Source organism: Staurois parvus, unplaced genomic scaffold, assembly GCF_062004578.1.
Source record: "Staurois parvus isolate SC_StPar_1 unplaced genomic scaffold, SC_StPar_1.0 ptg000721l, whole genome shotgun sequence".
NCBI lineage: Eukaryota > Metazoa > Chordata > Amphibia > Anura > Ranidae > Staurois > Staurois parvus.
In genome coordinates this window covers 1137930-1164449 of record NW_028318517.1, presented here as the reverse complement: position 1 = coordinate 1164449, position 26520 = coordinate 1137930, and the positions used below count along the sequence as shown (strand labels likewise).

General features: G+C 46.2%; 2 protein-coding genes across 2 annotated transcripts in view; one reads left to right on the top strand and one right to left on the bottom strand.

The window, feature by feature from the left end:
- Positions 1-16897, bottom strand: part of LOC149445414 (E3 ubiquitin-protein ligase TRIM58-like) — an 83273-nt gene extending 66376 nt beyond the window's left edge. Inside the window, exons 1-2 of the mRNA XM_089653830.1 lie at positions 16862-16897; positions 16361-16484 (exon numbers count right to left, since the gene is read on the bottom strand). Of these exons, the coding sequence (XP_089509956.1) occupies positions 16361-16484; positions 16862-16897 (160 nt within the window). The remainder of the gene's footprint in view (positions 1-16360; positions 16485-16861) is intronic.
- A 3105-nt stretch (positions 16898-20002) lies between these two features.
- On the top strand, positions 20003-24679 carry LOC149445413 (uncharacterized). Its single transcript, XM_089653853.1, has 3 exons — positions 20003-23805; positions 23922-24019; positions 24128-24679. The coding sequence occupies exons 1-3, from the start codon at positions 23721-23723 to the stop codon at positions 24278-24280; spliced, it is 336 nt and encodes a 111-aa protein (XP_089509979.1). The 5' UTR covers positions 20003-23720; the 3' UTR covers positions 24281-24679.
- The last annotated feature ends 1841 nt before the right edge of the window (positions 24680-26520 follow it).

Below are 26520 nucleotides of genomic sequence, written 5' to 3'. Positions count from 1 at the left end.
TGTATGTAATGACATCAGAATGCTGCAACAAGCCTATACCCTGCGTAGTGTGGGGGTCCTGTGGGGGGAATTATACCTCAGCCTGAAGTGGGGCTTTAATAAAATGGAGACCTGAATGGAGAGGTGAGGAGGATTCTGGGAATATCATTTGATGTGACTCTTTGTGTTCAGATGTAGAGTTTTCCTCCTGTGAAGTCTGGAGATCATATGACATCACATTGCCTCCACCTCCCTCCCTGATAGAAGAGAGAAAGAAGAAGAAGATTCTAGAAGTCACCAGAGAGATCACTGAGCTGCTGACAGGAGAGGTGAGCGGTGCCGGGAATTCTGGGACATTCTCCAGTAACAGACAAGGGATGTGTCTGGATGGTGACTGTATCATTGTGTGTGTCAGGTTCCTATAAGGTGTCAGGGTGTCACTGTCTATTTCTCCATGGAGGAGTGGGAGTATTTAGAAGGACACAAGGATCTCTACAAGGACGTCATGATGGACAATCAGCCGCCCCTCACATCACCGGGTAAGAGGAGACTTTATTGTAAAGGAGAGAGCAGTACGGAGGATCCACCTAGATCCCCCATCATCTGATAAACACATAGAAACAATGGATTCAGTCAGTGTGTGTGTTTCCTACAGATGGATCCAGTCATGGGAACCCACCAGAGAGATGTCCCCGTCCTCTGTATTCCCGGGATTCCACACAGGAAGGTCACACCATCCCTCACCATCATCAGGTAGATGAGGAACAATCACTGATAGTATCATTAGGATCTGTACATTATCTGCATTGTTACCATTGATGGCATTTTTATTATATATTCAGAGTGGAAACCTGAGAGATCCTAAAGTTGAGGATAAAGAAGAGATAAAAGAGGAGGAGGATGAGGATGGGGGGATGGAGGAGACAGAGCTTCTAAGAGAACACAAAGATCTGTACCAGGACACCATGGTGGAGTCATCCAGCTACAGGAACCCACCAGAGAGATGTCCCCGTCCTCTGTATTCCTGGGATTCCACACAGGAAGGTCACACCATCCCTCACCATCATCAGGTAGATGATGACAATTATTGGTAGTTGTGATTTATACACAGCATGTTTGTTACAATGAATGTTTTATTATATCTTTCAGAGTGGAATCCTCGGGGATGATAATATTGATGTTAAAGAAGAGTATAAAGAGGAGGATGAGGAGTATGGAGTGATGGAGGAGTTTTCAGAAGGACACAAGGATATGATGGAGCCACCTAATACCAGGAATCCACCAGAGAGATGTCCCCATCCTCTGTATTCCTGGGATTCCACACAGGAAGGTCACACCATCCCTCATTGTTACAAGGTTGGTGGGATGGAGAATCTAGAACATGGATTCATAGAGACAATGTGTGGAGTTTTTTATGTGACCTTACATTTTACAGATGATATTTTCTCTCATTTCCTTGATTTAGAGTGGAGATCCAATCGATATAGAATTTGAGGTGAAAGCAGAAGAAGAAGAGGCGTATGTGAGGGATGATCAGCAGTCTATGGAGGAGGATGGAATAACGGGGACATTTATAGAGGAGGACACTCCTACAGAGATCAGCACAGGTGGGTCATGAACACTAAATCCATTCCTCCACCCATACTGCTCACTGATTGGTCCAGAGTAGGGCGGGGACTGGGTGATATCAGCCTGTAATCCCCTGGTCACTTTCCTGAGCTGTGTTCCCCGTCCTGTATTCCTGGATTTCTCTCGGATAATCTTCCTTCTCTGTGCTGCAGACACAATTTATGTATCTAGACTGGATTTATGGAGGTTCTGGGGTTCAGCTGGCAGCAAAATGTGGATGTTCACAATATGTGTTGATTGACCTGGGACATGTGTATTGGGTCTTCTACCCCTTATCCTGGGGCTAACAGTATCTCTGACAGAACATTTCTCCCAGGGTTCCTTGCTCTGTTATCTGCTGGCTGTGCCGGGTGGAGGGATATGTCTGTAGTGTCTCAGACCCAAGTCACTGAGTGCAGTCTCAGGAGATGGGAGGCAGCGGTGTGGGATCTCTGCAACTTGTCTACAGTAAACATTTAATCTTCCACTGATTGCTGAATACCAATATTATGAGTCCTGACCCTTACACTGTATAATTTATATTGTATATTACATACTGCTGACCCCCACACTATGTACTTCTTGTGTTGGGAAGATGGCGATGAGTGATAGAGGGGGTGGGGACCCTCGTCCTATAATCCCCTCATCACTGTCCCTCCTATAAAAGACAGTTCTGGTTGTTTCCTCACTCTCTGACTAAGGTCCATGAATAAAGAAATGACCTGGTAGGAGATCAGAGGAGCCATTTCCTAGTTCCCTTGAGGGTGGAATTGTAAGCTCCTCAGAGACCAAGCTGCCTGATGTGGGCGGAGTCCTGGTTTGGGGGAACCAATCAGCTCCTGTCTAGTAATCCTCTTTGTCTTTGTATTTTAGTCCATGGCCGGGAGATGAGGAAAACCTCCGAGGATTGTCTCACTTTGTCTCCAGACTGGAAAGTAGAAGATGAGGACATCACACAGTATAGTCCAGGAGAAAACTCAACTCCCTCCAATGTCCATCCGGCACCACCCAGTGTAGATGGACCATCGGATTCCTTGTATCCTGAGGAACCTCAGACTGTGCGGGACCGGGCCGGCCTTCCAACAGGGAAGAGCTTCTCCTGTACTGAGTGCGGGAAATGTTTCCGCTATAAATCCAGTCTTAATAGGCATAAAAGATGTCACACGGGGGAGAAGCCATATTTCTGTCCTGAGTGCGGGAAATGTTTTTCACAGAAATCCCATCTTATCGTACATCAGAGATCTCACACAGGGGAGATGTCGTATTCCTGTCCTGAGTGCGGGAAATGTTTTAAAGAGAAGTCCCATCTTTACAGACATCAGAGATCTCACACAGGAGCGAAGCCATATTCCTGTCCTGAGTGTGGGAAATGTTTTTCACATAAGTGCAATCTTGACTCACATCAGAGATTTCACACAGGGGAGAAGCCGTATTCCTGTCCTGAGTGCGGGAAATGTTTTTCACAGAAGTCCACTCTTTACAGACATCAGAGATCTCACACGGGAGAGAAGTTATATTCCTGTCCTGAGTGCGGGAAATGTTTTTCACAGACGTCCACTCTTTACACACATCAGAGATCTCACACAGGGGAGAAGCCGTATTCCTGTCCTGAGTGCGGAAAATGTTTTTCAGAGAAGTCCAAACTTTACAGACATCAGAGAACTCACACGGGGGAGAAGCCGTTTTCCTGTCCTGAATGCGGGATATGTTTTTCAGTTAAGTCCACTCTTCACACACATCAGAGATCTCACACAGGGGAAAAGCCGTATTCCTGCCCTGAGTGTGGGAAATGTTTTTCACAGAAGTCCAATCTTTACACACATCAGAGATCTCACAAAGGGGAAAAGCCGTATTCCTGTTCTGAGTGCGGGAAATGTTTTTTAGTGAAGTCCCGTCTTTCCACACATCAGAGATCTCACACGGGGGAGAAGCCATATTCCTATTCTGAGTGCGGGAAATGTTTTTAAGAGAAGTCCAACCTTTACAAGCATTAGAGATCTCACACAGGGGAGAAGCTGTATTCCTGTCCTGAGTGCGGGAAATGTTTTTCAGAGAAGTCCACTCTTCACACACATCAGAGATCTCACACAGGGGAAAAGTATTCCTGCCCTGAGTGCGGGAAATGTTTTTTTACAGAAGTCCAATATTTACACACATCAGAGATCTCACACGGGGGAAAAGCCGTATTCCTGCCCTGAGTGCAGGAAATGTTCTTCACTGAAGTCCTGTCTTCCTGTTCATCAGGGGTCCCACACAATCCTGGAGCTGTAGTAGTGCTTTGAGTGCGGGAAATGTCTTCTAGATGAATGTTGCTGGACATCCCAGCTCTCATGTGGGGAAGAAGCACACCCTGATATACACCTCAGATATACTCCATGGCTGATCTTCATCATGGAAGAAACAGTTCATAAGGAGAAAAAAAAAATAACCCAAATTAGTTTATAAGCAAAAATTATAATTTTTCAAAACTTTTTTTGCATTTTTATTTTTCTTTTAATATTATTATTATTATTTTTTTTTACAGCCATAAAAGCTGTAAAAGCAATAATTTCTCCTTCTCTCCGGCTGCATTCCTATAGCTATTGAGGAATACTATGAGAGCTGTGATTGGTCCCAGCTTGTGACATGTTACAAGTCTGTTGGGAATAGCCCTGTACCATGTGACCTTGGTGATCATTCACAGAAGTATCCAATCTGTCCCTATACACAATAAACAAGCAAGGTTATATAATCAAATATTAGGCACGTTTGCTCCACCCTCTTTTTTTTTGCTTCCCCCTGTTTAAGCAGTAAAGGAATTGTTTGAAGAGGGTACAAAAGGCAAGAAAAGCTCACCATTTTGAACAGGTTTCACCCCCCAAAAAGCGATAGGAGAAGGTACATTCCTGTTTCCATCTCATTTCCTATTTTAGATATCAGTGGAGGGTAGTAATGATAGACCGAGGATGGCTCCTTCCCTATCGTAATGCCTGAATATGTGATCTGAACATTTGCTACGTGAAGAGAGACTGCTGGGCCCAGGGAAGGGTGTTGGTTCCAGATAAGGAAAGTATTCCACTCTTAGCAGAATTGATTGGAAGGCCAGAGCACTGTAGGCAGCTTGTGAAGACCTGATGGAGAATGTGAATATCTGCCACAGGATCCGCCATAAAAAATATCATTGGCAAATAGGGCTTCACAGAGTTCTTCTTGACCTGTCTGAATCCCATGTATTGGGGCTCTGGAGGAAAGGTTCCAGGGCAAGGTTGAAAAGAAGAGGTGAAGGGGGGGCAACCCTGGTGAGTACCCTTCATGCAGCAATATTTCACCTGATGAGACCTGCTGCTACCACCCTGGGTGAAGGTGCAGAATCCATACTGCTGAAAAGCCCATCAGAAGAACCAGAGCAAGCCAATGATAGCTGACATTATCCAAGACTTTTCCAGCATCCAATGTAATAATAGCTCGATCCTCAGACGGGTGTACCTTGCCTTGTTCCAGCTCTGCAATAACTTTCTGAATGTTGGAAGCCACTGGTCTACCATTAACCTCTTCACACCGTCCAAACGCAAATGTGCGGCCATCTGGTGTCTTGGCCTAAATGCCGAGCGGCTGTACATTTGCATTCTATTAAATAAGGACATATTATGCCGAGTGCATGTGCTCTGCCCAGTCCCAGCACACATGTCCGGTACTCACGGAAAGGTCCCAGTCTCCTCTTTCAATCGGGACCTTTCCTGATCATGTGACCGCCGTGATGACTCGTCATGGCGGTCACATAACCCCTAAATCTCGCCCTGTCTTCCGACTTCTGAAACTCTTAAAGGGCCAGGAGGCGCCGGTGTGAAGGGGTTAATAAAGCCAGCCTGGGCAGTATGGATAAGGGAGGGTAATATTGCAGCCAAGAGGGATGCTACTATTTCAGAGAGTATTTTAGTGTCCACATTTAGGAGGGATAGGAGTCGGTATGCCTCCGATTCAGTTGGGTCCTTGCCCTTATTAGAAATCAATTTTATATAGTCTTGGTGACCCATTGGAAGGTATGGGCCCCCCTCCCAAACCTCGTTATATACTGTCAGTAGCTGAGGGATGAGAGAGTCCATCATATAAAATGCTGGTGTGTAGCCATCAGGACCAGGTGATTTCCCACTAGGTAAGCCTTTAATCACCTCAGACTCTTCCTTTAATAAAATAGGGACATTTACAGTTGCAGGTGGGAGGGGCCAATAGTGAGTAAATGAAGTGAGTCTAGGAATTTTGTGGTCACCTCAAGGTCTTGGATCTAGATATAGAGTGGCACAAATATCTTCCAGTATTTTATTGGTTTCTTCTGGGGAGGAGACAAGGGCAGCAGAAGTATCCTTTAGGGAGGCTACATGAGTTGGTTGGAAAGACCCTTTGCTTACCCACCTTATCACCATATTTACACAATTGGGAATCAGAATAGGAACAATTTATATGTTTGCAATTCTCTACCCAAAGATCAAAGAGGTGTTTGGCTTGATGCCAATGCTTTCTGTGCTCAGAGGTATTCTGCTTTGTCAATGTTTTATATGAGGAAACATCCTTCCCCTAATAAAAGGCTTGGCAGCTTCCCAGAACAAGTGTGGGTCACATTGATGGGATTCATTAGTGGTGGTGTACTCTAGCCAAGCATCGCTAGCAGTGTGTATGAAGTCCACCTTACATGTCAGATAGGAAGGAAATCTCCAGATATTTGGGGGGCCTGTGGTTCGAGGGTTGGCCAAAGAAATAGAGGTGGGGCTATGATGTGATATAATCAAGTCGTGTATGGCCGTATGACGTATGTGAGGTAAAAGGGAAATAAAGAGTCTAGCCTGACAAATGTCAGTAGACACCTTTGCAATGTGTGGGCCTTGTGTTGGCGTGTCCTCTCTATCATTTACTACTGTGTTAGTCTCCTCCATCTATCTGATGTATACTGGGATTATAAAATATCCAAATAGCTGCAGCATTACAGAAGGGTCTGCCAGGGGACTTGGGGGCATAGACATTGGTGAGTTGGAGATCCTTATTCGAGATCTGCAAGACCACGATAGCCATATGTCCCATATCATCGTTACACTCAGAGATGAATAAACTCCCATGGCTTCAACTACCATCTTTATGCTGATGACACACAAATCTATCTTTCTACCCCTCACCTCACCCCTTCAGTCTCCTCCTCACCTCACCCCTTCAGTCTCCTCCTCACCTCACCCCTTCAGTCTCCTCCTCACCTCACCCCTTCAGTCTCCTCACCTCACCCCTTCAGTCTCCTCTCCCATTACTAACCTACTAAGTGACATATCGGCATGTATGTCCCTCTATTTCCTCAAACTCAGTCTTTCCAAAACTGAGCTCTTAGTATTCCCCCCAGCCCGTGCCCCCTCCCCTGACTTCTCCATCAAGACCGATAACACAATCATCATTCCCTCCCCTCATGCCGGGTTACTAGGTGTAATCATAGACTCCCATCTGTCCTTTCAGCCCCAAATCCAATCGCTGTCCAAATCTTGTAGACTTCACCTCCGCAACATCTCCAAGATACGCCCGTTCCTAACCTCGGAAACCACTAAGCAACTTATTCACTCCCTTGTTATATCTCACCTTGACTATTGTAACTCCCTCCTCATTGGCCGACCTCATCACAGGCTTTCCCCTCTTCAGTCTATCATGAATGCTGCTGCCAGACTCATCCACCTTACTAACTGTTCCATATCCAACATCCCTCTCTGCCAATCCCTCCACTGGCCTCTACTCAGTGTCCTCCACCCCTCTCTGCCAATCCCTCCACTGGCCTCCATTCAGTGTCCTCCACCCCTCTCTGCCAATCCCTCCACTGGCCTCCATTCAGTGTCCTCCACCCCTCTCTGCCAATCCCTCCACTGGCCTCCATTCAGTGTCCTCCACCCCTCTCTGCCAATCCCTCCACTGGCCTCCATTCAGTGTCCTCCACCCCTCTCTGCCAATCCCTCCACTGGCCTCCATTCAGTGTCCTCCACCCCTCTCTGCCAATCCCTCCACTGGCTTCCCATTGCCCAATGAATAAAATTCAAAACATTACCAATCACATATAAAGACATTTATAACTCTGCCCCAAATTACATCACCAATCTTTTTTCCAAATATCACCCAAACTGTCCTGTCTGCTCCTCCCCCGACTTCCTGCTCTCTAGTTCCCTTGTCTCCTCCTCCCATGCTTATCTCCAGGACTTCTCCAGAGCCTCCCCCATCCTCTGGAACGCTCTACCCCAATCTATCTGACTATCGTCTACTCTGCCCACTTTTAAGCGATTTCCACTTTTAAGCGATCTCTGAAGACCTATCTCTTCAGGGAAGTCTCCCGCCTTCAGCTAATAATGGAATCTTCTGTTCCTCCAACCAGTCCATCCCCCACAGTTATTACCTTTTGTACCACTATCCCCTCCCTCCTAGATTGTAAGCTCCCAGGATCAGGCCCTCCTAACCCTCTTGTATTGAACTGTATTGTTGCTGTATTGTCTCCCGTTATATTGTAAAGCGTTGAGCAAACTGTTGGTGCCATAAATCCTGTATAATAATAATAATGAATTCTTATGTCAGGTTTTTATGGATTACAATGAGCACCCTTGCCTTTCATCCTACTGCTGCCCAACCTAGCGCCTGAGCCACCCACAACCTTTCCATTCTATGAAAGTCTGCTGCTTGTAAGTATGTTTCCTGCCGGAGTGCCGGACCCGTTCACAACCACTTCAAGTGTCTCAGCATTTGTAATTGTTTAGCAGGGGAGCGTAGTTGAATATGATGAGCTGTAGAAAGGGATATGGCTCCTATAATTACTTTGAAAAGCTTCAGGCAGTGAAGTGAACAGGAAAAAACACAAAGTAATCATTATTAAATAACAAAACTGAAAAAAACTGCAACCACCATAGTGCATGGACTTCAGTTTTTTCCATACGAGCACTCCACGCCTCTGCTTACCAAATCCCTGACCTGCTGGTATATTATTTACCTTGGTATAGCTTCCTCCCACCGAGAAAGATACGATGCAGACAATGTGACCATGTGACAGCAGGAAGGTAAATAGTTGTCACCCCACATTGCACCAGGAGACTGGAAAAGAGTGAAAGCATCAAGTGGCATGGTAAGTGAAGTCCAAATACTTATCCACAAAAGGATCCTTTGGGGAGACCCATGAATAAAATCAGTGAGCTCTTGATGGAGCAAAGTTGTTAGAATAATGGGGCCTCTTAGGAGGGTCTTTCCTGGGGCTGCTCTGCTCCCTGGACCTAGGAGAGTGGAGCCCAGAGGACGTGGTTGCGACTCCTCCCATGGATTTAGGCAATGACTGAAGAAAATCTTCTACTTTCATTGCTGTTTTAAAGACTGGTTGGTCACTGTCGGGGGTCTGCAGACGCTGAGTAGGCCAGGGTGAATCTTATCCCCTTTTGGATTAGAGCAGTGGTCGGCAAGCCGCGGCTCGCGAGCCACATGCGGCTCTTTACCCAGTCTAATGCGGCTCTTCTGTGTGCCGGGCGCCTGCTCCCCTCCCTCCTCTCGGTCGGCCGCTCCCCTGCCTCCTCTCGGTTGGCAGCCCCAAAAGTCCGCGCGGACCTTTTAATCCGGCCTGCGGATGTGGCTGTCAGGATGTGTGTAGGCGGGGCAGCGTGCCGAACGTGAGGGGAGGGGAGCTAGGCTCCTCTCACAGTCCGCCCTGAAGACCCGAACGGCGCGGGAAGACAGCGAGAGGAACGCAAAAGGTAAGTGAATTGACACGGGGGACTTGGCTTACTAGAAGGGGGGGGGGGGGAATAGTACTGTGGGGGATGAAATACTATATGAGGGATGAATTACTTTATGAGGGATGAAATACTATATGGGGGGATGAAATACTATATGGGGGGATGAAATACTATATGAGGGATGAAATACTATATGAGGGATGAATTACTATATCAGGGATGAATTACTATATGAGGGATGAAATACTATATGGGGGGATGAAATACTATATGGGGGGATGAATTACTATATGAGGGATGAAATACTATATGGGGGATGAAATACTATATGAGGGATGAAATACTATATGGGGGATGAATTACTATATGAGGGATGAATTACTGTATGAGGGATGAAATACTATATGGGGGGATGAAATACTATATGAGGGATGAAATACTATATGAGGGGATGAAATACTATATGGGGGGATGAAATACTATATGGGGGATGAAATACTATATGAGGGATGAAATACTATATGAGGGATGAATTACTATATGAGGGATGAAATACTATATGAGGGATGAAATACTATATGGGGGGATGAAATACTATATGGGGGGATGAAATACTATATGGGGGGATGAAATACTATATGAGGGATGAATTACTATATGGGGGGATGAAATACTATATGGGGGGATGAAATACTATATAGGGATGAATTACTATATGGGGGGATGAAATACTATATGAGGGATGAATTACTATATGAGGGATGAAATACTATATGAGGGATGAATTACTATATGGGGGATGAAATACTATATGAGGGATGAAATACTATATGGGGGATGAAATACTATACGGGGGATGAAATACTATACGGGGGATGAAATACTATACGGGGGATGAAATACTATACGAGGGATGAAATACTATACGGGGGATGAATTGCTATGGGGGATGAATTACTATATGGGGGATGAATTACTATGGGGGATGAATTACTATATGGAGGATGAATTACTATATGGGGGATGAATTACTATATGGGGGATGAATTACTATGGGGGATGAATTACTATGGGGGATGAATTACTATGGGGGATGAATTACTATGGGGGATGAATTACACTATGGGGGATGAATTACACTATGGGGGATGAATTACACTATGGGGGATGAATTACACTATGGGGGATGAATTACTATGGGGGATGAATTACTATATGGGAGATGTATTTTCAGTTTTAAAAATGTGGCTCTCAAAATAAATTTCAATCATGGTTTTGGCGAGATTTGGCTCAGTTGAAAAAAAAGGTTGCCCACCACTGGATTAGAGCAAAGCATTAGTTCTGAAACTCACAACATTTACTAGAAACTTCCATGGAATAGTCCGCTAAAATGAGGAGCTTGTAACCATTGAGTAGCAGGGAACGTTGTTTCCTGAAATGCTGGATGAGTGATTTATCCGCATAATTCAAGTATTTGATGTGACAAGGAATTTTGCGGGATTCAGCCGAAGAGCCCAGTCTATGAGCTCATTCCACCACACAATTGTTATGTAAGCCTAAAGCCTCGGGTATGCGGACAACACAGAGGTCCAGTAGTGAGCTTGCTTTTATATTCTGGGAGGCCAATGATCTGTAAATTGTTCCTCTGGGACCGGTTTTCTAGGAAATGCCCTCACATTCCGGAGGTGTATTTTGCACCATGTATGATGAAGATCCAGTGATGTACTGATCAGACACAAGGTGGCAGTATCATCTCAGCAGCAGAGTCCTGCACATGCTCAGAACAGACACCATCCATCGGGGAGGAGTTTGCGGATGACGTCATGACGTTGCCATTCATTAGGACAGCGGTTGTAGTCTACAAACGGCTCTTGGAAGGACATTACAGCAGGCAACAGCATTCATTAAGGGGCCCCGTGCTTTGCCTTGCATCACATGATGGATGGTGTCTGTTCTGAGCATGTGCAGGACTCTGCTGCTGAGATGATACTGCCACCTTGTGTCTGATCAGTACATCACTGGATCTTCATCATACCTGGTGCAATATACACCTCCGGAACGTGAGAGCATTTCTTATGTGTAATTGATGAATAAAAGTATAAAAGGATAAAGCACCATGTGGAGTTCTTATTAATGAGGAATACGGCTGATACAAAGACGCTTATCAGGAGGGAGATTACTTTGGAGTCTTCATTCAGCAAGCTGATCTTCTGAGTCCATATGGGACCAAAAGTGCAGTTAGACGGTAACATTGTACAATGTGCGATCACACTGCGTGAGGTGAGCAGATATATGGTGGAGGATGGTGAGCAGATACATGGTGGAGGATGGTGAGCAGATACATGGTGGAGGATGGTGAGCAGATACATGGTAGAGGATGGTGAGCAGATACATGGTGGAGGATGGTGAGCAGATATATGGTGGAGGATGGTGAGCAGGTACATGGTGGAGGATGGTGAGCAGATATATGGTGGAGGATGGTGAGCAGTTATATGGTGGAGGATGGTGAGCAGATATATGGTGGAGGATGGGGAGCAGATACATGGTGGAGGATGGTGAGCAGATACATGGTGGAGGATGGTGAGCAGATACGTGGTGGAGGATGGTGAGCAGATACGTGGTGGAGGATGGTGAGCAGATACGTGGTGGAGGATGGTGAGCAGATACGTGGTGGAGGATGGTGAGCAGATACATGGTGGAGGATGGTGAGCAGATATATGGTGGAGGATGGTGAGCAGTTATATGGTGGAGGATGGTGAGCAGATATATGGTGGAGGATGGGGAGCAGGTACATGGTGGAGGATGGTGATCAGATACGTGGTGGAGGATGGTGAGCAGATACGTGGTGGAGGATGGGGAGCAGATACGTGGTGGAGGATGGGGAGCAGATACGTGGTGGAGGATGGGGAGCAGATACATGGTGGAGGATGGTGAGCAGATACGTGGTGGAGGATGGGGAGCAGATACGTGGTGGAGGATGGTGAGCAGATACGTGGTGGAGGATGGGGAGCAGATACGTGGTGGAGGATGGTGAGCAGATACGTGGTGGAGGATGGGGAGCAGATACGTGATGGAGGATGGTGAGCAGATACGTGGTGGAGGATGGGGAGCAGATACGTGGTGGAGGATGGTGAGCAGATACGTGGTGGAGGATGGTGAGCAGATACATGGTGGAGGATGGTGAGCAGATACATGGTGGAGGATGGTGAGCAGATACATGGTGGAGGATGGTGAGCAGATACATGGTGGAGGATGGTGAGCAGATACATGGTGGAGGATGTCTCTGCACGGGAATTGATGACAGATGCACATATTTTTTTTTTATCCAAAGGAGGGTTCACTGAATGAACACTTTATTGATTGAACTTGATTTTTTGAATGACTTGTTTGATTCATGCTTAAAAATATTTTGTATTTTTTTGTGTGATTTTTGTTTATATAAATTATTTTATTTTATTTTTTTATTTCAATATTAATAGTTTTTCTACTATTTTTTATTCTAATATATATATATATATATATATATATATATTTTTTTTTTTTTACTTTGTTTTTTGGTTATATAAGGATTGTGCCATTGTTTCATGTAGCGCAGCATTTTTTCACTTCACATTATGATCATCAATGGACAGCCAGAGACTATGTCAGCATTGTAGGATATGAGCAGCTTGCTGCAGTGTGGGTGCCAACAAGTGGCCATATGAAATTGGCCTTAAGCCCTTCTGGTTCTGGTCATCTAGTTTAGTAACCCAAACTGAAAGAGGACTTTGCTATGTTGGTTAGGGCTAGGACTTACTACCGGGGCCTGTACTATGTGACTGTTTAACATCCATGTGTTTCTTGAATGTCAGGGCTCGCATATTTACTGTGTCTTTTTTTTACTCTTCACGTATTTGTACCTCAGAATGCCTGGGGTGCTATGGAGAGGCCAGCGTCCCTGAAGGTCAGTTTCTTAACTGCTTACACATATGCACATGTAATGTATGTAGAAGGCTTCCCCTCCCCCTTACTTGTCTCCATTGGTTGGCCTCATCCTGAGTTTTGGATGCCCCCCAAAGAAATAAAACATTCACACTAAACAACACATCAGGCAGATAGGGGCTTAATCTTCACACTTAGACCTGACAGCTGAGTTGGTCTACATAGGAATACATTAAAGTGTTTTTCTAATTAAGAAAGGACAATAAACCAAGAATATGACACAATAGTCAAGCACTAACCTGACACTCCAGTGAGCAAAAACCTGCTTCCCAAGTAACAAGTGTTTGTTCCACTCTGGTCTCTCCACCATCTTAAAGAATCACTCTAATAGATGCAGCTGACACATCCAGCTTCCTGGGAGATGGACCGCCTCCCTTCAAGGACACACCTGGTTAATCACACTGCCAGATCTATAGGAATCTCTGGACCTGTGTGGAGGGAGTTGGGCCACTACCCTCCAATAGGCTCACAGAGTTTGCTCAGCTCTGTGCTCTGGCTGTGTATAATGTGTGTAGGGCCCCCCTCCCCTCCCTGCAGCTAATAGAAAGCTAGGATAGATGTCTTTGGGAACTCTGTGGAGGAGATAGGTGTGCCAAAGTCATCTGTTGTCTTTACTGATGAGATTGCCCTTTTCACCGTTGCCCACAGATATATTTGTAGTCAGTGAGCAAACACTTTAATCTAGGCCTAAGGACTCCAAGCTCACTCCCTGGGCCATGAAATCCTCCCAGGCAAGAAATGTAAGTTCTGTGTTCCAGTTATGAGGTGACAACAGCATAGAGTGCTTTCAGGATAATGGACAAAGGTAGACAAGTATTGCATGTTGTTGGTTTTTATTGCAGATAATACATTTTGTTTGGCTTTTTCTACAGTGTTCCCCGATCCAGACATTCGTGGCCTCCTGGGCTGGGTGTGCCGACACATCCAGACCCTGGAGCAAGCCCTAGGGGTGGACCCAGCCGAGGACCAGCCTGGACTTGTGGTCTATATTAAGCAACATTTTTAGTTTTTTTTTTGTTTTAAGATGTTTTATAGTTTTCTATTGATTGTTGGAAATAAATGTTCTATTTATCTTGGACAGTGCCCTGTGTTGTGTCTTCTTCAGCCTTTGCAGGTCGGCAATCTTCTTCATTGCAGTTGGAGCTGATCTGCATGTCCCTAAAGCATTGCAGGACTCTGCTAGCTCCAGCTGCACTGGACAATCTTGCTTACCTGGAATTTCTGGTAATGTCCAAACGAAGTGTTTTCTGGCAAGTCCAGCTTTAGGACTGTAGCAGATAGGATTGCATGTTTCCGAGAGGTAAACCAGCTCCTTCAATCCTAAGCTGGGATACATAAAGATTGAAGTTGTCTGCTTGCTGTCTGCAGCTACTCCCAATCTTGGTTTGCTTCCTCTTGTGAAATGCTGCAACAGTTTACACAGAACACTCCATTCACGTTACATTGTTCACGTTTGGAGTAGCTCTTCATTCCATCCAGGGACTTCTACATAGCTTGGTGGAGTGGAGTTGTGCAGACTGCCAAAAGGGGGGTGCAGCCAAGTAGACAATGTGTGGGGGATCCTGTGGCCCAACTCTGTCAAGATGTCTCCCATCACCTCATCTCTAGTTGGGATTGGCATTACACAGAAGTCACATGACTTGAAAGCTGCTCTTGGAAGGACTATCAGTTATGGATGAGACCAGTTACATGCAATGTCCCCCAGAAAAGAAGGGGCCCTAATGGGCAAATTGTCTATCTGCTCCACACATACCACTTGGATCCAACTTGTTCCTCATTCACATGTCAGTGTTTTGACAACAAGAGGTGGGGAGGGAATGAAGTGAGGAACAAGTGTCCACTGGGCACATAAATTCCATAGGCACACACATCTAGAATCAGGCAGCTAAAGATCCTATGCTCCCCAACCAATCTCGGGGCAAGATGTTACACGGGGTGTAAAGCAAACTTAGTCTGGGTCCAGTTAGTCCAGCATAATGATAGTCCAAACAACAGAAGGCCTTCTTCTTATTCTCCCAACTTTTCTGTGTCTCTAGCATTCCTTGGCAGGTTACTGTGTGTAAGTTGTGTCCTGGTGTCACGCCTGGTGTCCTGGATATTACACACTTCTTGTATAGTGTGTGTCAATGAAGTAGCACAGGGAACATATTTGTGGAACAGCTAAAACTATTTGCAGGACAGACCACCAGGTGAAAGCAGCAGAAAGGCCAAAGAGTCTAACCACCAATGCCTCTGGAAGGGTCACCTTTTAGTTTTCTTTCTGAAGTGCTGCTTTTTTAGTGTTCGCTATTTGGAATTATTGGTAGCCATACTCAGAAAAGCCCCTGTGTTGGATTCCCGACATGACCAAGCCACCATTATTACCCCAAATGCATTTCTGACAATTTGAAAGACACGTTCTGATACTTTACAAATAATGATTATTACAAAAAAACATACAAAATGAATGGGGAGGAGGAGGAGGCTGCTGCAGAGGGGGAGGGTGTGGAGGTTGGGTAGGTACAGTGTGTGGAGGGGCTGGGAAAGAGTGGTGGGGAGGGAGTGCTGGGGGAGAGGTTGAATGGGGGAATGGAAGACAGGGAGAATGTGGGGAGGGGCATTTGAGGGCTGAGGAGAGTGGGCAGGATGTGGAAGGTAAGGGTGGAAACGGGATTGAGAGGAGGGGCATGTAGAAACAAGGGGAGGGGGTGTGAAAGTGGGGGTGTGGTCAAGGGGCAAAGTGGAGTGTGAGGAAGGTGCAGAAGAGGGATCCATGGGGAAGGAGGCATACTGGTCTTCAGGGGGGGTTTCTTGAGGGGGCTGCTCCAGAGTGGGTAGTTCCAGAATCGGCACCTCCAAAGCTTGTTCCTCTGCTGATTCCCCAGCACTTTCTACAGGGGAACTCTGTGGCAACCTTGGCATTGGCCCCAAACTACTACTGCACAGGGGTTGGGAGCCTCTGGCTGAAGGTGCATTTTGTTCAGCCCCTGCTTGACATAAGGCCCGGATATCATGACTAAGGTCCTGCAATGCTGTAGTCTGCTCCCTGACCGCGGTGACAAGTCCAAGCAGGGTTTCATGTTGGAGCCCCAGTAACCTTACTATATTACTGGATGCATTAGAAAGCCTCCTTTGCTCCCATAATCTCTCCATGTTGAACAGCCTTTCCCCAATCTTGAGAAGGGGGCTGTGTCCAGGTGGATGGGGTGCCGATCCAGCCGCATCCAATGTTGGCTGCAAGGAGAAACAAACAAACAAAAAATGAAAGAGTGTTTAACACACAGCACAAGGGTACAGTAGGACAGGGGGCTCGTCTGACACCAAACACTAGATCATGTTCTTGTCCCACCCCTAGGACCAGGTATTGGTGAATGCCTTTCCCTGACACATTACACTGGATGAACATTTGACTGAAATGAATGGTTTGGCATCTTTCCCCAGACTGATACCTTCCTGCTGATTTGTCACATGCACATCACTTCCTCCAGCTCCTGACTAAGCAAGGATCCAAAAAAAGTTACACATCGTGGTGCCAAATCCTGCCCAGCCAGGAACGGAGTTATACTCTAAATGGGTGACTCATTAGGGAGAACATCTTTAGCATCTCTTACCGGAGGTTCAGGCAACTCAGGTGGAGGTGACGGCATTTCACACAAGTTTGGAGTGCCTGAACTTTCCTGCACCACAATAAACTCATTGAATGGAAATGTAAACAATCATGAGCTCTTTTGAGCTTTAATTTTAACAAGGATTTGCCTGGAGACCTGCGGGCTGTAAAATGAGACTTACTGATTCCAAGTGAAGTGGAAGAATGTTGCCAGTTCTGCCACCCATAGTGGTGACCAAAGTGTGTTTGACCTTCCCTTTGTGTGGCTCAAACCTGAAGGTGAGCGGCACGATTGGGAGGTGATGGGTCCCTGTAGTGGATCATTTCCTGTATATTGAGCAGGCATGATATATGATGTCACTAAACACCAAACACATTGGATATTCTGGGACTGTCAGAGTTGAGCATGTTGACGTCGGTCAGATTACATGTATGTGTTTACATGCGTGGAATGTTTTTGTGTCTGGGAGAAGTTGTGAAGTTGTGAGGACGAGTCTGATTTGGAACGCTCAGGAGATGTCAGCTAGTTAGTGATTCCTTTCCTCAGGAATCCCAGAGATCCGTCCCCTCCTGTTATGGGCTATGGCTTGCTGCAAACCTTTCCTATGTGGGAGATATGCTCTACAAGGGGACGTCCTGTCTATTGTTGGCCAATGTCCGATCACCTGTAGGTGGGCATAACAGTGTTAGGAAGGATTTATAAAGATGCTTCGTGTCCTGTGATGTATTCCAAGAAATGGATTTTACAGATCATTGATGCCATTTGTTACTAAGAGACAGGAATTGTTCATTGCTGAAGGAGCCCCTAGAAATCTTTGGAGGACCCCTGACTGAGAAAGGCTGGACTAGGCAGTAATATATTTCTGTCCCCCTTGGTGGGAGTGGAGGTGACCCCTCTATAAGGATCTACAGTCCATACACACCCAGCACAAGGCCGGGGTCACACTACCAGACGCTTCTCGGGGCTGCAGTTCCTCTGAGCTCCACAAGGTGGGGATCTCACTTCTACCCAGACAGGAAGTCTCAATGGAAGACAGACAGGAAGTGATGTCAGGTATAGACAGGAAGTGATGTCAGGTATAGACAGGAAGTGATGTCAGGCACAGACAGGAAGTAGAGAGGAGACGTTGGTGGAAGTGGCAGCTGAGGAGGTAATAAGATGTTATGTTCTATTTACACCCAGTAACCAACCCTCCATCATGTCCGTCCTCTTCCTCCATAGTCACGTCCATCCTCTTCCTCCATAGTCACATCCGTCCTCTTCCTCCATAGTCACATCCGTCCTCTTCCTCCATAGTCACATCCGTCCTCTTCCTCCATAGTCATGTCCGTCCTCTTCCTCCATAGTCACGTCCGTCCTCTTCCTCCATAGTCACGTCCGTCCTCTTCCTCCATAGTCATGTCCGTCATCCTCCTCCATAGTCATGTCATCCGCTTCCTCCATAGTCACGTCCGTCCTCTTCCTCCATAGTCACGTCCGTCCTCTTCCTCCATAGTAACGTCCATCCTCTTCCTCCATAGTCACGTCCGTCCTCTTCCTCCATAGTCACATCCGTCCTCTTCCTCCATAGTCACATCCGTCCTCTTCCTCCATAGTCACGTCCGTCCTCTTCCTCCATAGTCACGTCCGTCCTCTTCCTCCATAGTCACGTCCGTCATCCTCCTCCATAGTCACGTCCATCCTCTTCCTCCATAGTCACGTCCGTCCTCTTCCTCCATAGTCATGTCCGTCCTCCATAGTCACTGTGACGTCTTTTATCTCCAGCAGATGATGATACACACATATATAGTGTGGGAACCCAGATTAACCCCTTCAGGGGCAGAACATTCCCCCACTTCCGGGGCCGGAACATTCTCCTCATTGTGGAGAGGTGTCACCTTCTCACCTCATCAGTCTATACTAAAGGATTTTATGACTTTAATTAGTGGCGGGGGATGGGGGGATATTTAGGGGGATTGGAATATCTATGTCTTTGTTTTATAAGATTCAAATAGGAAGAAAGAGAGAAAAATGTCATTTGTAGTAAATGTCCTGAACACAATGGACACGTCCTCCACTCACTCTGATGGGAATACATTAGACCTTGTTTTCTCCCATCTTTGCACACCCTACAACCTCACAAACACCCCCTTTCCTCTCTCTGATCACAATCTCATCACCTTCACAGTCTCCTCGTCTTCAAACACCTATCCCTCCAAGCAGCCAACAATTACCCGCAGAAACCTTCACAACTTGAACCCGGCTCCTTTCCACTCTGCAACTGACCAACTCTATGACAGAATCTCTCCCCTGTCCTGCCCTGACCTGGCCACTGCTGTCTACAACAGTTCACTGTCATCCACACTGGACTCACTTGTTCCTCTAACAACACGAAGCATCAGGCCCCGACCATTACATCCGTGGCAGACTGACCACACCAGACATCTTAACCACCTCCCATCCACCCGTTGTATATAAATGGCCGGACGGTGGCAGTGCAGGGTCAGGTGGCCATTTATAAACAGACTCCCCGCTTGTGCGCACTTCCTGGGAGCGTGCAGCACCGACCTCTCTGTGAGGTCCCGATCATGTGATCACTGATTGGCCAATCAGTGATCACATGCAGAGTAGTAAGCAAGATGTCACTTCTGACCAGGGGCAGACTGACTATTTGGAAACTTGGGCACTGCCCAAGGGCCCGGGGTCAGTAGGGGGCCCCATGAGATGCCCCTGGTACCTTTTTCATAAGCTTTTTTGAGTTTGGGAAGGACATGGGCCCCATAGTCGCCTATTGCCAGGGGGGCCCCATGAGTTGTCAGTCCACCCCTGCTTCTGACATCATTGCTTACTATGTGTGAAATCTGTGAATGATCACAAAGGTCACATGGTACAAGGCTATTCACAACAGACTTGTACCATGTGACAAGCTTTGACCAATCACAGCTCACACAGTAGTTCTCAATGGCTGCAAGAATGCAGCCGGAGAGAAGGAGAAATTATTGCTTTTAGAGCCTTTATGGGTGTAAAAGCAATCAGTGTAAAAAAAAAAAATCTTCATCACCCCCCACAAGTACTACAGTGTCACCATGGTGACACTGTACTGCTAGGATGACAGTATGTAAACATAAATAATAATATCAAAAAATTTAAAAATGTAGAAAAAAATGTTTAAAAGTTATAATTTTTGGTTATAAACTAATTTGGGTTATTTTTTTTTTTTACTAAAAAGATAACGTAATAAATTTTTGTCAAGATTTATAATGAAATATTATTTGCAAAATTTTACAACAAAAAACTTTTTTCAAAATTTTTGGACTTTTTCATTTACATAGCAAAAAAATAAAAACCCCAGTAGTGAATAAATACCACCAAAATAAAGCTTTATCTGTCTCAAAAAAATGTTTAAAAATTCATATGGGCACAGTGTTGCATGACCGCACAATTGTCATTCAAAGTGTGATAGCGCTGAAAGCTGAAAATTGGCCTGGACTGTAAGGGGGTGAAAGTGTCCGGACTGGAAGTGGTTAAGAGACATACAATTCCTCCCTCCATGCTGCCAAACAAGCCTACTTTGTCAGTCTCATCAATAGCTTGTCATACAGTCCTCATCTCTCTTCTCTACTTTTAACTCTCTACTTTCTCCACCTCCACCCAGTACCTCGCTCACTGCTCACGAGATTGCAAATCATTTCAAAAACAAGATTGATGCAATTTGTAGGGACATCTCCACTGCACAGACATCCATCCCACTTAGCATACCTTATACTAAACCTCCCTCAACACTTTCCTCTTCTGACCTCGCTACTACTGAAGAGGTCACTAAGGTTTTCTCAGAAGCCCGTCTCACCACCTGCCCCCTGGATCCTGTCCCCTCACAACTACTACGGTCACCCTCTTCTTCCATCCTATGCTCCCTCACTCACATCTTCAATCTTTCCCTCTCTACTGGTGCCTTCCCCTCCCCTCTAAAGCATGCGCACATCACTCCCATACTTAAAAAGCCCTCCCTGGACCCCACCAACCTGAACAACTTAAGACCCATCTCCCTGCTGCCATTTACCTCTAAACTCCTAGAACGCTTAGTCTACAATCGCCTGAGCTCCCACCTCACTGACAACAACCTTCTTCACCCTTCACAGTCTGGCTTTCGCTCTCTACACTCCACTGAAACTGCCCTACTAAACCTCACTAATGATCTACTAACTGCTAAAACCAATGGCCACTGCTCCATACTCATCCCAACTAATGACCACTACTCCGTACTCATCCCAACCAATGGCCACTACTCCGTACTCATCCCAACCAATGGCCACTACTCCATACTAATCCCAACCAATGGTCGCTATTCCGTACTCATCCCAACCAATGGCCACTACTCCGTACTCATCCCAACCAATGGCCACTACTCCATACTCTTACTGCTTGATCGCTCTGTGGCTTTTGATACTATTGACCATCCCCTCCTCCTCAAAAAACTCCACTCTCTTGGCCTCCGAGACTCTGCTCTCTCCTGGTTCTCCTCCTACCTATTGCAGTGCTCCTTCAGTGTTACCTATAACTCTGGCTCCTCCTCTTTACTCCCTCTTTCTGTAGGGGTCCCTCAATGTTCTGTCCTTGGACCCCTTCTCTTCTCCATCTACACCTCCTCCCTTGGTCACTTGATAAACTCCAATGGCTTTAAGTACCATCTCTATGCGGATGACACACAAATCTATCTTTCTCCTCCTCACCTCACCCCTTCAGTCTCCTCTCACATTAATAACCTACTAAGTGACATATCGGCATGGATGTCACTCCACTTCCTCAAACTAAATATTTCCAAAACTGAGCTCTTAGTATTCCCTCCAGCCCGTGCCCCCTCCCCTGACTTCTCCATCAAGATCAATAATACAACCATCAGTCCCTCCCCTCATGCCAGGGTACTAGGTGTAATCCTAGACTCCCATCTGTCCTTTCAGCCCCAAATCCAATCACTGTCCAAATCTTGTAGACTTCACCTCCGCAACACCTCCAAGATACGCCCGTTCCTAACCTCGGAAACCACTAAGCAACTTATTCCCTCCCTTGTTATATCTCGCCTTGACTATTGTAACTCCCTCCTCATTGGCCTACCTCACCGCAGGCTATCCCCTCTTCAGTCTATCATGAATGCTGCTGCCAGACTCATCCACCTTACTAACCGTTCTGTATCTGCCAATCCCTCCACTGGCCTCCATTCAGTGTCCTCCATCCCTCTCTGCCAATCCCTCCACTGGCCTCCACTCAGTGTCCTCCACCCCTCAATGCCAATCCCTCCACTGGCCTCCATTCAGTGTCCTCCACCCCTCTCTGCCAATCCCTCCACTGGCTTCCCATTGCCCAACAGATAAAATTCAAAACACTAACAATAACATATAAAGCCATTTATAACTCTGCCCCAAATTACATCACCGATCTTGTCTCTAAATATCACCCAAACCATACTCTCCGCTCCTCGCACAACCTCCTGCTCTCTAGCTCCCTTGTCTCCTCCTCCCATGCTCATCTCCAGGACTTCTCCAGAGCTTCCCCATCCTCTGGAACTCCCTACCCCAATTTATCAGACTATCGCCTACTCTGCTAACTTTTAGGCAATCTCTGAAAACTTATCTCTTCAGGGAAGCCTATCCAACCCTCAGCTAATAATGTAATCTTCTATTCCTCCTACCAGTCCATCCCCCACAGTTACCTTTTGTACCACTAGCCCCTCCCTCCTAGATTGTAAGCTCCTGGGAGCAGGGCCCTCCTAACTGAACTGTATTGTTGCTGTATTGTCTCCTGTTATATTGTAAAGCGCTGAGCAAACTGTTGGCACCAAGAATCCTGTATAATAATAATAATGTCCTGAAAGCATATTTCTCCATAATGATCCCAGTCTCAGATATTCATCCTACAATGTGATCAGTAAACTCTCCAGAGAACACGGAGATCTGAGAAATATGATGTGTCCTGGCAAAGCCCAAAGAGAAAGGTCATCTTTCATGTTTAAAGAGGTGGGATGCACCTGGGAGCAATGTACAGAAACTTCAGAGAGTGCCCCCCACAGCTCCTCCCCCCAATGTCCCTCCATCCAGAGTCAGAGAATCCTATGACATCACACTGACCTCACAGCTCCTCCTTCCAATGTCCCTCCATCCAGAGTCAGAGAGTCCTATGACATCACACTGACCTCACAGCTCCTCCCAATTTCCCTCCATCCAGAGTCAGAGAATCCTATGACATCACACTGGCCTCACAGCTCCTCCTCCCAATCTCCCTCCATCCAAAGTCAGGGAATCCTATGACATCACACTGACCTCACAGCTCCTCCTCCCAACATCCCTCCAACCAGAGTCAGAGGACGCTATGACATCACACTGACCTCACAGCTCCTCCTCCCAATGTCCCTCCATCCAGCTATTTTTTCTTTTTTTCCTGTGCTCTCAAGATGTGGACTGACCCTTTACATCCTCACAACCAAAGCAGAACTGTTGATCCTTCATTTTATGTAATGATGTCAGAATTGCTTAAACCTCAGCCTGAAGTGGGGCTTCACTAAGAGACCTGACCGGAGAGGTGAGGAGGATTCTGGGAATATCATTTGATGTGACTATTTGTGTTCAGATGTAGAGTTTTCCTCCTGTGAAGTCTGGAGATCATATGACATCACATTGCCTCCACCTCCCTCCCTGATAGAAGAGAGAAAGAAGAAGAAGATTCTAGAAGTCACCAGAGAGATCACTGAGCTGCTGACAGGAGAGGTGAGCGGTGCCGGGAATTCTGGGACATTCTCCAGTAACAGACAAGGGATGTGTCTGGATGGTGACTGTATCATTGTGTGTGTCAGGTTCCTATAAGGTGTCAGGGTGTCACTGTCTATTTCTCCATGGAGGAGTGGGAGTATTTAGAAGGACACAAGGATCTCTACAAGGACGTCATGATGGACAATCAGCCGCCCCTCACATCACCGGGTAAGAGGAGACTTTATTGTAAAGGAGAGAGCAGTACGGAGGATCCACCTAGATCCCCCATCATCTGATAAACACATAGAAACAATGGATTCAGTCAGTGTGTGTGTTTCCTACAGATGGATCCAGTCATGGGAACCCACCAGAGAGATGTCCCCGTCCTCTGTATTCCCGGGATTCCACACAGGAAGATTACACCATCGCTCACCATTACAATGTTGGAAGGACATAACATCTAGAACATGGACTTGTGGAGATGATGTATGGATATTTTATGTGAGTTTAAATTTTACAGATGATATTCTTTCTCATTTCCTTGGTTTAGGATGAAGATCTGATAGATGTAAAAGTTGAGGTGAAATCAGAAGAAGAAGAGGCGTATGTGAGGGATGATCAGCAGTCTATGGAGGAGGATGGAATAACGGGGACATTTATAGAGGAGGACACTCCTACAGAGATCAGCACAGGTGGGTCATGAACACTAAATCCATTCCTCCACCCATACTGCTCACTGATTGGTCCAGAGTAGGGCGGGGACTGGGTGATATCAGCCTGTAATCCCCTGGTCACTTTCCTGAGCTGTGTTCCCCGTCCTGTATTCCTGGATTTCTCTCGGATAATCTTCCTTCTCTGTGCTGCAGACACAATTTATGTATCTAGACTGGATTTATGGAGGTTCTGGGGTTCAGCTGGCAGCAAAATGTTGATTTTCACCATAGACTTTACTAGACCTAAGCACCGGGGGCATGTGATTTGGGTCTTCTGTCCTATGCCCGGGTCTAGCAAGATCTCTGACAGAACAATTCTCCCAGAGATACTTACTCTGAGTGCAGTCTCAGGAGATGGGAGGCAGCGGTGTGGGATCTCTGCAACTTGTCTCAAGTAATCATTTAATGTTCCACTGATAACTGAATACCAATATTATGAGACCTGACCCTTACACTGTATAAGTTATTTTATACATTACATACTCCTGACCCCTGCACTATATACTCTATGTTGTACATTACATTATTTCTAATACCGTACTGTACTGAGTCCTAACTTTTGTATCTTATATAAGTTGTCCATTACATAGGCCTTACTTCTTTTGCACCCATTTTCTCCCAGCTGGACATTTTATATCGGATGATGTGATTGGAGCACAGACTTTTACATGGTGATAATAATGTGATAACATCCTCCAACTTTGGACCCTTAAACAGAAAGTGATAATGAGGGAGGAGTCAATACCCCAATGATGGTGGTCTTCAGGATCAGTCCAGTCTTCATCTTGGTTGTTCTCCCCCCATCCTCACTCTCTGACCTCTGGTGGGGCTCAGCCCCGCTGTTCTTCATGACTAAATCATGGACTAAATAAGGAAGTGCAGTACTTCTTGTGTTGGGAAGATAGCGATGAGTGATAGAGGGGGTGTGGACCCTCGTCCTATAATCCCCTCATCACTGTCCCTCCTATAAAAGACAGTTGGGGGAACCAATCAGCTCCTGTCTAGTAATCCTCTTTGTCTTTGTATTTTAGTCCATGGCCGGGAGATGAGGAAAACCTCCGAGGATTGTCTCACTTTGTCTCCAGACTGGAAAGTAGAAGATGAGGACATCACACAGTATAGTCCAGGAGAAAACCCGGCTCCCTCCAATGTTCATCCGGCACCACCCAGTGTAGATGGACCATCGGATTCCTCGTATCCTGAGGAACCTCAGACTGTGCGGGACTGGGCCAGCCTTCCAACAGGGAAGAGCTTCTTCTGTCTTGAGTGTGGGAAATGTTTTTCAGTGAAGTTCAGTCTTTCCAGACATCAGAGATCGCACACGGGGGAGAAGCCATATTCCTGTCCTGAGTGCGGGAAATGTTTTTCACTTAAGTCCCATCTTTCCACACATCAGAGATCTCACACGGGGGTGATGCCATATTCCTGTTCTGAGTGTGGAAAATGTTTTTCACAGATATCCAATCTTTACAAACACCAGAGGTCTCACACGGGGGAGAAGCCATATTTCTGCCCTGAGTGCGGGAAATGTTTTTCAGTTAAGTCCAGTCTTTCCAGACATCAGAGATCACACACGGGGGAGAAGCCGTATTCCTGTTCTGAGTGTGGAAAGTGTTTTTCACAGATATCCAATCTTCACACACATCAGAGATCACAGACGGGGGAAAAGCCATATTCCTGTCCTGAGTGTGGGAAAAGTTTTTCACATAGATCCAATCTTTACACACATCAGAGATCTCACAATTGGGAAAAGCCACTTTCCTGTCCTGAGTGAGGGAAATTTTCCTCACTGAAGTCCTGTCTTCCTGTACATCAGGGGTCCCACACAACCCTGGAGGTATATTAGTGCCTTGAGTGTGGGAAATGTCTTCTAGATGAATGTTGCTGGACATCCCAGCTCTCATGTGGGGAAGAAGCCCCCCTGATATACACCTCAGATATACTCCATGGCTGATCTTCATCATGGAAGAAACAGTCCATAAGGAGATCAGAGGTCCCCAAAGACATGGATGAAGTGTGGGACCGGGTTGGCCATTGATGGAAGGAGAAGAATAAAAATGGTGTCCTGCCCTGTGATTGGCTGAGTACATTTTGTGGTGGGAGATTTCACAAACACTTGGAGGTCTGTTTAAAAAATGAATATTTCTACCTCCTGTATACCGGACACTTCCACCCCCTTCCTGCCCAGGACGACTGGTAACTATCAGCGCTCTCACACTTTGAATGACAA

Bases quoted from the DNA above. Each gene is read 5' to 3' on its own strand.
- LOC149445413 (XM_089653853.1), top strand. From the start codon at position 23,721: ATGGAGGAGTGGGAGTATTTAGAAGGACACAAGGATCTCTACAAGGAC. The intron at 23,806-23,921 runs GTAAGAGGAGAC...TGTTTCCTACAG, and splicing joins GCCGCCCCTCACATCACCGG to ATGGATCCAGTCATGGGAAC. The intron at 24,020-24,127 runs GTTGGAAGGACA...TCCTTGGTTTAG, and splicing joins CCATCGCTCACCATTACAAT to GATGAAGATCTGATAGATGT.